General features: G+C 29.3%; 1 protein-coding gene across 9 annotated transcripts; it reads right to left on the reverse strand.

Annotated features, from left to right (window-relative positions):
• Positions 1-9,239: 9,239 nt before the first annotated feature.
• Positions 9,240-12,707, reverse strand: LOC147920732 (uncharacterized). 9 transcript variants are annotated; one of them, XR_015591638.1, is made up of 9 exons: positions 12,586-12,699; positions 12,166-12,364; positions 11,720-11,761; positions 10,946-10,994; positions 10,681-10,758; positions 10,512-10,534; positions 10,330-10,419; positions 10,079-10,197; positions 9,240-9,730 (listed from the first exon to the last, which is right to left on the reverse strand). XR_015591638.1 is itself a non-coding variant. In XM_087503154.1 (8 exons), exons 2-8 carry the CDS (start codon positions 12,339-12,341, stop codon positions 9,406-9,408), a joined length of 783 nt encoding a protein of 260 aa, XP_087359280.1. In that variant the 5' UTR covers positions 12,342-12,364; positions 12,586-12,699; the 3' UTR covers positions 9,261-9,405. The 9 variants fall into 9 exon arrangements, 3 of the variants coding, with proteins under 3 accessions (XP_087359280.1, XP_087359281.1, XP_087359282.1); XM_087503154.1 differs by lacking the exon at positions 10,079-10,197 and having other exon boundaries at positions 9,261-9,730; XR_015591639.1 differs by lacking the exon at positions 10,512-10,534 and having other exon boundaries at positions 9,594-9,730.
• Between the last annotated feature and the right edge of the window lie 931 nt (positions 12,708-13,638).

Below are 13,638 nucleotides of genomic sequence, written 5' to 3' on the forward strand. Positions count from 1 at the left end.
ATATATATATATTACATTGTTCTATTTTTTAAAGATTCATCTCCATTATCTAATTTGGATTACCATCTTATAGTAATCATTCTCTCCTCCTCTCCCACCAATATCAAATGTTGTTATATCTCTTATGTGTTGTAACTTGTAAGAGTTTGATTCTATATTTTAATTTAGAAAGTATTATATATATTTAACATTGTTTTCAATTTTTATTTTATTTATATAAAAAAAATATTTCTTTTATATTTCTTGCCTTTCTAATCTACTCATATTTATTTTTTTAATTTGCATAGTTAAATTTAAATTCACATATGTTGGTTTTAACAAAAAAATCAACTTTATTTGAGAATCAGATGTTCCTATTCATTTTTAAACGATCAATGTGTAACATAATATATATAAACATTTCTCCAAATTTTATAATTCAATCAGTGTGAGTGAACTTATTACTTTGAAAAACCTTTACATTGAAGTTCATAAAATCATATAAGAAAACTAAAATACTATGTCACTTCAAATTTGGAAGGAAACACTTGGTATTCCTTTTTAAAAAGGTCAAGACACATATAAAAATTTATTAATATTTAACTCACTTTAAAGGCATAAAAGGTCATTTAACTCAAAAATAACTTCTATCCAATAATTCCATACAGTCCTCCCACAAATAAAATATATATATATATATATATATGTTCAAGATTATATTTAAATATTACAGAATTTTTTAGTTAGCTAAACTTATAGTCACATATATACAATATATATACATATGAATTCATATTAGTTTTTGGTAAACAATCGTTCCTTTTTGGTATATAAATTCACATATTATCAAAAAAAAAAAGGAATTCATATTACTTATTAACACCATAATTCGACCCATTATTTGCTTAACTCAAAATTGGTTTCAAAGCCAACTAAAGAAAAACATAAACGATCTTATTGATATTAGACCAAAACATGGGCATACAAACATAATCACTTACACGGAAGATAATTATTTTTTAAAAATAACTTATTATTGCAACATTAACATATGAAGGGTTTACATAAGCAGTTAATTATAAAATCTAAAATACAATAAATGTATTGGGAACAATACCAGTCAATGATAAGATTGGATCCTCAAAAGCAAGAAACAACATCCTCATAATTCATAAAAAATAAACGTCACAATTGTACACATGTAAACGAAATGGTATAAACATATAGTGTATAAATACAAGTGAATGTGAAGCTCGTATATACCTAATTAAAACGAAATAATACAAAAGAGAAAACGAAAAAAGACCAAAAAAAAAACAAGAAAGTGCCAACTACACCACAACCCACATGTTGCGTGGGGAAGCACTCAGTGATCCTAAAAAGAAATCATATTTAACTGGAAGTGAAATATAAAAAAATAGTATAATTTTAAAAATACCAATTAACTAAATTCTCTAAAGATGAAACCATTAGTATGAAATCTAGCACTATAAATTAAATATATGAGTGAAAAACAAAAAAAAAAAAACAAAAAGATATAAGTTATCCTTGGGGTTTTAAAAATTCTTGAGATTGAAGTTCATATAATTTTATAAGAAAACTAATTTAGTTTGTCACTGATATCTTATGTTTTTGTTGGGTTTTAAGTCTTGTCTTTCTAGGTTGTTTTAGGAGCATATGCATCTATTGTGTTATCTCTCAGGTTCTTGGAGTAATCTCATCACATTTGGAGCATTTGAACTTGTTTTGGAGCAAAGAAGCATAGAAGAGTGAAGAGGCATCATCGGCCAGACCAACCGGCGAAACCATGGCCGTGTGATCTCAAGAGGTCTCCATCATCGGCCAAGTGACAACCGATGGAACTAGAGACGCACAAGATCAGGGACCATCAGCGGCCACCACCATCGGCCAAAGTGTGCCCGGCTGTCCCAATCGGCCATCCACCATCGGCCAGAAGCTGCCCAGTTCACTCGATCCGATGAAAAGTCAGGAGCCATCATCGGCCAAGCCAATCGGCCAAAGCTTGATCAGTTGACACCATCGACCACCTCAATCGGCCAAAGCTTGCCCGATTGCCGCCTAAGTCCACACTTGTTTTAGCCTTAATCCGGGTTTGACCCAGTTTGAACTGGTTGACCCGACTCCCTTTTTACTTTCCTATAAATACATTAACCCTATTAAGGGGAGAATCATCTTTATCTTATCTTCTATTTAGCAGATTTTTAGGGTTCCAAAACTTGTTTACGCTTGGTTTGTTGAAGGATGGAGTACTTCTAAGTTTTTAAAATCAATTGCTTCTTCAAATCTCTTAATCTATAATCTCTTATTATGATTTCACAAAGATCAAACTATTTCCTTTGTGTGATCATGATGATGAGTGAGTGGATCCTTTAGAACTTTGGGCTTGGTAGATTAGGGAGATAGATAATTGATCTTTGATGTCTAGGGCTTTATTTATGTGTTTCCTATCTTGTTTAGTGTTAATAATGCTAGAAAGCCTTGATCAAGTTTGAATCTAGACATTAGGATTTCCATGCCCAGAAGGTGTTTGATGAAATTCCTGAACCAAACTATTCAAGAGCTTTGCATACCTAGCCAATAGAAATTGATGATTAGGGTGTTTAGTTGTATTTAGACTTGTTTATAATGCATGCTTACCTTGTGATTGCCTTTGGAAATTGTTGATTATCACTTGATTAGCATAGGATCTTTATCATGGAAATGGATTGATTTGCATGAGTGTTCTTAGCCATAGGATGGTTCTTGGTTGTTGCTTAGACATCTAGGATTGGTTAGCTATCTCCTAAGTCAATTACCTTGCCCAAGGTTCACTTGTTTAATCTTGATTTAAAGTCTGTTTCTAGTTTTGTTATGTTTCTTTGAGTTTGCATTGTTTGAATTGTCTTGTTTTCTTTCTTTGAATCAATTTGTTAGTTAAGATTGTTACAAAAGAAACTTTATTTGTTTAAGTTTAGATTAAACATCTTTGTGCATTCTTAGTGAGTTGATTAATGCAAATTGTGGATTGATAATTTAATTAAAGTAAAAGTACTACATCAGTCACTTCAAAAGTGATATTTTTCATTTTGAAATATTATGTGTGAGTGTTGAGTTTATATCAACAAACAACCAAAACATGTGAATTTTGATTGGGCCAATTGATATTCCTTTTATTTTAAGTTATAACAAATTAAAATATTTATTTATAATTAACTCACTTTTAAAGGCATGTAACTCTATTTAACTCTACATTTAACTCAAATGTAACTCATATCCAATATTTCTACATTAATTCATTCCTCCTACTAACTTATTTATCTTTCAAGAGAAAATGTGTTTGGTTAAATTTTAATATTTTTTAATTATTTTGGTTGGCTAAACTTATAGTCATATATATATATATATAATGCTTTAAACATTGAAATGAAAAAAAATTTATACACAATAATTTCATATTTAGTTACTAAATTTTACAATGACATTAAGAAAAACTCTTTAAATCAGTTATTAACCACTATAAAACATGATAAACATAGATTCACTCATATTAGGAAATTTTTAAAATTTCTATATTATACCATAATAAGTCTTTTTTAGTATTTGTTAATTTTGGTATAATAAATAACCATACCAAAAAATGTTGACACAAGTGTAGGGTTTAACTTGCACATCGTTTCTATAAGAAATTTGAGATTCATATTTTAGTAGAAAAACAAAAATCATTCATTGATATTATTGTTAATAAAACATTAAAGAACAATATTTTATTTTAACAAAATTTCAGAAATATAATAAAAATTATTATGCATGCAACCACACATTGAGTGGACTAATCAGGCCTGAGATTAATATCCGATATCCGTGGATATCCGTATTCGTATCTGAATCCGCTCCGAAAAAAATGGATATTCGGGCAAACGGATATGGATACGGATAGTAAAATAGCAAATAAAACGGATACGGGTACAAATACAAATAATGCTAAATTTTAAAATGGATAACAGATATCCGCTTTTTCCAAATATCCTTTATTATATACGGATAAGGATACAAATAATGGTAAATTTTAAAACGAATATTTGTTTTTCATGGATATCCGGTATTTATATACGGATATCTGGTATTTTTGTCCAAAATACACGGTATTTATACAAAGAACGCTGTATTTTAGTTCAAAATACTTAATTTTTTTTTAATTAAATGGATATCCACGGATATTCGACGATAATCGGATTTTTAGCGGATATCCGAATAACGGATATCCAAAATTTTCGGATACGAATACGAATAATAAATTACGGATAAAACGGATACGGATACGGATACGGATACGAATATCCCAAAAAAAGCGGATATCCGCTCCGTTAACAGGGCTAGGACTAATACCTAGTAACCAAAAAATGAAAGTCAAAATCAGTTAACATTAAAATAATTAAAAGATATTTTGTACTGAAGATATATTTACCTACATTTTGTTTTTGTTTTTGTTTCACACAAAACTTATAGTCATCAAATACACACCCGAGGATTATAGTTGTTGTTTTGATAAAACATAAAAGTAATCAATTCATTGAAGTCTATGGAAAACAAGGAATATAGATATGAAAAAAAAAAGTTTATTGATTGAGATGTTATTAACAAAAAGAAAAACTAAGACACATCTAATCAACTGTGAACCTTATAGTATTCTTGAGTCGGTTGTTGTAGTCTGAAAGATTTCGTTGAGCCACATGTTTCTTTACCTCTCCCTCCAAAGGAAAATGCAATGTATATTGAAAAAAATGCGGCATAGAAAGAAGATTCGCGAAATATGCACATGTCAAGCATCGTTTTTCCCTGAAGTTTCTCGCCGGATCTTCATTCCAACACCAATAAAACTCAATCCCAAGCCACAAGAAAGCTTCACAAAGCCCCAAATAACATTCTAACAAGCCAAACAACACATAAACAAGCAGATCAGAGAAATCTCAAGCTTAGATAAACCATGGTCATGCACTTACCTTTGCCACAGACTATTTTGAACCTCAAACAAGCAAGAACACACTTCCAGGAAACTCCTACCACGATCCCAGCTTTCCAATCTCCCAAAATCCTCAAGAACACTCACAAAACTCTTTCTCTCTTTCTTTTTCCCAAAAACGGCCAAAACACGTTGAGTGAGACAAAACTCGAGTTAAGGGTTTTTCCTAAACCCAAAACGCAGCGTTTAACTTAAACTCGTCTGCACAAAACCGACCATGCATTAACCGATGCACATCCCAAACCGGGATTCCGGTTCACGGATGTTACATAGACAAAGATTTGTCATCTGTAAACTTGTACAAAGTTGATAGGGGGTCATCCTTATTGACGGAGGAAAGTGAGGTCCTAAAACAACAACATTTTAAAAAAACAGAACGGAGACTTAGCTTTGTTTTCTTGAACATTATTTGTTGCTCAAGTCATAATGAATATAAGCCCAAGTGATTAGTCAAATTAAGAATCTAATGCTCGAGAAAGAGAGTGTCAAGCACATATGGAGATTAAAATCAATGTTTGAGTAAGCTAAGTAGAGTTTAAGGCGTAAAGACATTGAAACATTTCCCAAAAGAATGTATGGTCGGATAGACATGAGCCATGCCAGAAATAATGGTCAGATGGATGATGAATGGAACAATAATCTAGTTAGACATCATAGGTCATGTATGGCCGTGTGGGAGAGACACAAATGTATGTAATATAAGAAAAGTATCTTTCTCCCTTTTCTAGATCCATCAAAGGGATATTTACAGTAAATACTTGATGGAAGTTTTTATATGATAATATCTTGGACTGGTGGATAGTCGGATCAATTATTCAAAGCTAGTTATCGGATCTTGAGCAATTGACTACATAATTCTTTTGGAGTACGAGAGAAGACTTGTAACTCTGGCAGTGCTCGCCCCTTACGTAACATGTCACATACTCACAATCTCTCACATCTATCAAGATATAGAACAATAGCACTCGTGACCTAAAGCATATACATGTTAACTACAATGTAACATCTTTTTGCACCACTGTTTTGGTCAGTTCCACGTAAACCATATACATGTTAATTAACAACTATTTTCAATGATAAGGAAACACATTATTATTATTGTACAAATAAGTGCTTTTAATGATAATATTAGAAAGAAATAAATTAAATTGTGTTTTGTTTATTAAATAATTCAAAAAGTTACAAGAAATAAACTAAAGTCGATTTCGCTTAGGGCATCAGCTTCCATATTAGTTGACCTTGAGATAAAATGACTATATTGAATTAAAGTCGATTTCGCTAGGGCAACAATCAAACTATTTGTTTAAAACAAAATTTTCCTAATTTAACGTGTATATTATTTAATAGTTTCAAACAGATTTAAGAAGGCGCAAGGCAAGTTATAAAAAGTTAGAGGCGGTACAAATAGTGATAATATAATTTCTCCAATCTAAATTAAGTGTCGTTTAAAGTTTTTACACACATATTAAGAAAACAAACAAATTTTAGGGTTTACCCTTTATTAATATATATACTTTACAAACTTTCTCATTGGTGAATACATTAAAACTTTAGATTTTTATCAAAATATTTTAATTCTTATTATATTATAAAATTTAAGTTCACAAATAACACTTAATTTAAAATGAAAGATTTTTTTTTGTTACTATTTGAATATTCTTTTGTATTTTCTAACCGTTGCTATTTAGAACCTACATAATATTATTTAGTTGTCAATATAACATTTCTTATATTTTACCACAATATTAAACCCCCATTTACATAATAAAAAGGCCTTTAAAAGGTTTTTATTTTTGTTGACTTAAAATTTAGATTGTTTTTTTAGGCAAAATGAATTTAAATATTTTATTCTATTTCTTGAACTTCGACCAAAATTGGAATCCAATATTTCTGTAAATATTTATTCCCCTCATATTTTTCTCTACATGTAAATAATTGACCAACCTAAAGATTTATGGTATATAATAGTGTAAGTTTTATTATATTTTTATTAATTTTTAATTGAGCAGGTGATTTTGTGGTAAAGAAAAATATTACTTTCTCTCTTTTTTTTTTCCTTTTTTTTTTACTTAATTATATGCTCAATTCCTAAAAATTGTAATTCTCGTGCTACACTTACGCTGTGACTAATTCAGGTTTTTATTTTTATTTTTGCATACTTATCATCATACTAATCCCACTCACTATTTTGATAAATCAGACGATTTTCTCTGATTGGTAAACCATTTGAGTGAAGTTTAAGGTCTTGACAATAAAGCCTACAAAATTATTTAGTTCTGAACCTGACTTTTGACAAGAAACGATAAAATGATAAAGCAATCGTTTAAAACAATTTCTTTAAATTATATTAATATAATCTTATATAATAAGTAAAAAAAAAAAAAAAAAAGTTCTGCGAGACTAACATTTGATGTCGTATTCTTTTCGTATGTGCCATATTTTCTTTTTAAATTTTAGTGTAATAAATCTATTTAATTGTTTTTAGAACAATAACCACAAAATGAAAGTCAAAATCAGTTAACATCAAAATAATTAAAAGATATTTTGTACTGAAGAGATATTTACCTACATTTTGTTTTTGTTTTCTTCACACAAAATTTATAGTCATTCAAATTCACACCAAAGATTATAGTTGTTGTTTTGATAAAACATAAAAGTAATCAATTCATGAAAGTTAATAGAAAACAAGGAATATAGATAGAAAAAAGTTTTCTTTATTGATTGAGATGTTATTAACAAATAGAAAAACTAAGACACATCTAATCAACTATGCACCTTAATTGTATTCTTGAGTCGGTTGTTGTAGTCTCAAAGATTTCGTTAAGACACATGTTTCCTTACCTCTCCCTTCAAATGCAAATGGAATCTATATTGAAACAAATGCGGCATGAAAAGAAGATTCGCGAAACATAAATTTACCTTGAACCATTGTGACGGTCTCCCTTCTAATATATGGATTTTTTACTCGGCCATCCATCAGCTTCCGATAGAAGGGAAGGAGCCTAAATCGATCTCTTTCTTCTTTTCTTTTTTCTTAGAAAAAACATTACAAAGAGAATAAAAAACAAAATCTTCATAATATGTCTTTCACTATTTTCTTCAAATTTGTTTTTGTCGACCATAAATTGATTAAATAAACCTTCATGGTCGGTCTACATAATATGTTCTTCGTGAAACACACCTTAGGTGGTTATGAAGTTGGCGAGAGAAACTAAAATGTACGTTTCATAATTTGTATTTTCATGTTTAGTTAATATTACAATGTGTATATATATACTAGAGAAATATTGGACACTCAAGGGTGGAATTTGGGAAGCCTACTTTTAATTTGAATATGCGACCGACTTATTAATATTACATCAAACTATATTCATATATATATATATATATATATATATTTATATATATACTATGGAAATATAGGACACTCAAGTGTGGAATTTGGGAAGCCTACTTTTAATTTGAATATGAGACCGACTTATTAATATACATCAAACTATATATATATATATATATATGTATATATATATGATGTAGTGTGGTCGATTAAACAAGCTCCAAAGATGAAAAAGATGTAGTTGTAGAGGTCATGTCCATGAAGGCTAAGGTGGTAATGGTCACAAATGTCGGAATGATCGTAAAAATCTCATCTAGTGATTTCTTTTGGACTATTTTCCATTTCATTTATTTCTTCTATTATGAGTTTTTTTTCTATTTTATTAGTTTCTCTTATTAGGGAATTTTTGCTATTTTATTTATTCCCTCTATTAGGAGATTCCCCTCCCCACCCCCTATTGTATACAAAAAGTTGAATACTAATATTTTCTCCTAAAAAACAATAAACAATTATTATTTTCATTGTTGTCAAACATCTATATCATCAATGTTTTTGTTTTTGTTAATGTCGAAACGTACATTTGAATATTCAAGAACATGACAAAAACAAAAACATAGACTATATGTATCTTGATGTCGATGAAAATAACATTAGAGACAAGTAATTGGAATACATTAGAATAAGATCCATTGTTAAGGTTCCAAAAGTTTGCAAATCCACACTATTGTTATTGTTGTTGGTGTCAAGACATTAGAATGAGATCCATTGATAAGGTTCCAAAACTTTATGTTAACACAAGATTTTTTTAACATATTAGGTCTATAAAATAATACAAAGAAATGTTGAGTAGCTTCGTAAATTACAAGAAGGACAAAAATTCATAATTAAAATTAAAATGTTGAGTAGTCGTTAAATGGCTATGACTTTTGGGTAAAACATTTTGAAAGAGCATTTCAGAGAGAACAAGTGATTAAGCATACGTTTAATCTTAGGTATGGAGAAACAACATAAACTTAAAAGTTAAAAAAAAAAAAAAAACAAGAAAAGATAGAACGAAAGAACTAGCCCACTAGAAATCACTAGATGAGGTTTCCACGATCGCCCGAGCCTCCGCAACCACGATCACCTCGGCCTCCACCACCATGACCTCTTCGGCTACTACTTCCACGAGTAAGGAAAGTATCCATTTTGTTTCTATCATTTCTTTCATCTTCGGAGTCTGTTTGACCAGCCTTTTTCCTTTGTTCCTTTGAAAAAGTGTGGCCATGTCCACAACTTGCGAAGATTCAGTGTTGAGAGCTTTCACACCCACATCCATTTCATGTTTCTCCTCATTTCTACACATACTAGATTCACTACCTGATGCATGTGTAGTAGTTTTTCTGTTGTCCTCACTAGAAAAAAAAAAACAAAAGAAAACAAAACAGAATAATTAAAAAAATGGTACTCCCTCCGTTTCAAAATATTGGATGTTTTAACTAAAGCATGCAGATTAAGAAGTCTTTATTTTTAACAAGTTCAACCAATCAGAAACAATACTGCATAATATAAAATATTAAACTAATCTAAAAATTGCATAGAAAATTGAAAACATCCTATATTATGAAACAAAAAACTTCTCTAAAACATCTTATATTTTGAAATGGAGGGAGTATTTGTTTTTGCTTATAAATAATAACAAATATATAAAGTTGCAATATAATGAACAGCATCGTTTAAATCATCGGAGATTTTTCAATTACTTCTTATTGTTTTTATGATCATTTTCCTCAACATCCATATCTGAGGTGGCAGGGTATTTCTGGATGATGGTATTGCATTTGGTTATGGTGGTTGAGTCAAGAATTCCATAATCCCATTGCTTCATCATGAATAATCGCCAGCACCAGAAATTATTATTAAAAAAATCCAATAAATGTACAAACCCAATTTAATATAGTGTATGCATATATATGTTGGTGTATATATAGAATTTTGGAGTGATAATACTTACATGTCGAGTTTTAAGTTATCGTGCAATTCTTTCCTGTATAATTTTGAAAATTCTTCACATGCCCAAGGAATATTAGCATCTGCGAGAACTCTGCAATACAATTTATAACTTTTATTTGACCAAAACTATTAATCAAGACATAACAATGGATGTTATAAGTTCAACGTAAAAATTCATGTTACCTATTCTTTTTTACAAAAGATTTCTAGAGTTGAATGAAAATCTCCATAATTTTATTCTCTTCCATAGAATCATCAATGATGTGCAGTTTTTACAAAATTTCAAAGGTAATTAGCAAGTAACTTCATATATCAATTTGTTGTTGGTTGTTTTATAAACCATGGAATATACCAGATCTGGAGCCTCAACCACATTCTCGGCTTCATTTTCACTATCTCGGTCAGAGAGTACTTCATCAAGTGTCATTGGCTTTGTAACAAAAAAAAACATGCAGGTTTTTTGGTTAGTGACAATAAAACGGAGACAACATGGACACAACTAACAATTATTCAAATTTGAATTGGACCAATTAAGTATATACAAAATTTCATGAGAAATATCATAACTTGCAAGTAAAAGAGTATTCAAAAGAAGTTGGTCAAGGAACTTGAATCACCTGACCGCTTTGAGAGTGATAAAATTGGCGTCTAGGAAGAGGTAAGTGGCTGCAAAAACATTTTTACTCGGTTAATATATAAAGACAGTTCATAAAATGGTAAAATCAAATAACATCCTCTATGATTAGAACAAATCCATGGTCGTGGGTGTCCACCTAAGGCAAGATTTAGAAATGGGAACTCTAGATTTATTAGCTTTTGAACAAAATTTAAAAGAAAGAAAAAAATATACAAAAACTAATGATAAATGGATATATGAAATCTAATGAAGAAATATTGAAATATAGTATAATAGTGTTATATGAGGTAGATTTTTTTCTTTTTTGGTCTATACCACTATACCAAAAAAAAAAGACATTTAAGATGGTGTTATCTATAAAAGATTTTTTTATTTAAATACATCGAATCTAATAACTGCGAAATTTTAAAAATATAAATCAAATGAATTATGGAAATTTTATATTAAATAAAATAAAAATAAGACTTTTAAAAGAAGAAAAAAACATTTTGTTCAAGATATTTTTTTAAAATAAAAAGGAGAAAAAAGGACGTTGAATAAGAAACAATGTTAAAAAGAAGGAAGAGCAACATATTAGACTAGGCTACCCAAAAACAATTTTGAAAATCATTCTTGGAATCAAAAAAAAATATTGAGACCCATGATATACAAAATTTTGAACAATATAGAGACATTTGAAATTGAGGATCTAAAGTTTAATTTCAAAAGCGGGTCTTCTAAAATACTATAATCCCAGATATGTATATCAACAAACCTTGTACTTTTTGATCGCTTAGCAGAGATAACCCTAGCTTTTCTTGTGACCGTGACGGTACCAAAAAAAAAAGACATTTAAGATGGTGTTATCTATAAAAGATTTGTTTATTTAAATACATCGAATCTAATAACTGCAAAATTTAAAAAAAAAATAAATCAAATGAATTATGGAAATTTTATATTAAATAAAATAAAAATAAGACTTTTAAAAGAAGAAAAAAAAAATTTTGTTCAAGAAAGAGGACATTGAATAAGAAACAATGTTAAAAGGAAGGAAGAGCAACATATTTTGAAAATCATTCTTGGAATAAAAAAAAAAATATTGAGACCCATATATACAAAATTTTGAACAATATAGAGACATCTGAAATTGAGGATCTAAAGTTTAATTTCAAAAGCGGGGCTTCTAAAATACTATAATCCCAGATATGTATATCAACAAACCTTGTAGTTTTTGATCGCTTAGCAGAGACAACCCTAGCTTCTCTTGTGACCGTGACAGTAGCAGGGATAGCTTTTGTTGTGACTGTAACGATAGCAGGGACAACCGCAGCTTCTGTTGTGACCGTAATAATGGCAGGGATGAGCTCAGCTTCTGTTGTGACCGTAAGGGGATCCATTATAATAACAAAAGACGTTGGATCTACAAAATAAATATTTTTAATTTACACTATTATATCTGAAAATGAGAAATCAAGATCTAAGAGGGAAATTAAAAGTAAATATAATATTGTATTATTATGATGGAAATTTAAAAAGAGAACGAAAAAATGAAACAAACTCATGCTACATACGTTAATGTGAAAGCTATATTTGCTAACGTAACATGAAATTTTGGATAGATGTGCGTAAATAAGTTGAGACCTGATTGATAAAAGTAGATGCACCGAAGAACAGAGAGATAATCGCCGAAAGCTAAGGAGGAAGAGGAGTCAAAAACGCTCTCTTTTTTAAATTATTTTTTAGGTTTCTCACCAACTTTTGTTATCTACATCAAAGCGTAGCTCATCTTATATATACAAATTTATTTGTATTTTACTGGTCAATGACATAAATATATTAATGTTATATAAGGTATTCCAATATTCAAAGATAAAAAGTAATCTATATAAGTTAACAATGTTTTATATCTATGAATAATATATTTTTTGGTAAATATATAAGGTGAGTTATTGGTTTTATGATTTTAATGGATTTGGAAATCCAAACAAAAATCATGTGTTATTCAATCATTGATTTTAAAATACTTATCAAAATTATGTGTTATTGGTTATATGATTTACAAATACTTGTTAAAATCCCATGTTATTCATTTAGGGGGGTGTATTCAACTTGACATTTTAAGTGATTTGTGTAAAATTTCCAAATCATATGTTATTCAATCATGGATTTTAAAAAGTCTATTAAAATTCACTATTATTTAACTGATAATTTAAAAATCTACTTTAAAATCCATTGTTATTCAAAACAGTTTGTGGATTTGGATTTTATTAAATTTTAGGGATTTGAGAGGATTTGAGAGGATTTGTTTAGTTAAAAATACAGAAATCCAAATATCATGGTTTTAGGTGGGATTTGAAAGAATTTTACCATAAATCATATCAACTTCCCTAAAATCTATCAAATTCCAAATTTTCTAAATCCCATCAAATCCTCCAAAATGATGGTTTCAATACATCCCTCTTAATGATTTGTTTTTGGATTTCAAAATCCACATTATATTTTAAATGAATTTGAATGGATATGAAAGTGTAAAATAGAAGGATTCAAATCCAAGCATAAATCATGTTATTTCAAAATCTATATGCATTTCCATTATTTACAATTCTACATGGATTTAGAAATCATATCTCCAATAACAGCCCCTAAGTTAGATTCGTCGTACCGTTGAACCAGAAGTGTTGGATCTAGATGGAT

Source organism: Camelina sativa, chromosome 19 (assembly GCF_030686135.1).
Source record: "Camelina sativa cultivar CO46 ecotype springtype chromosome 19, ASM3068613v1".
Lineage (NCBI taxonomy): Eukaryota > Viridiplantae > Streptophyta > Magnoliopsida > Brassicales > Brassicaceae > Camelina > Camelina sativa.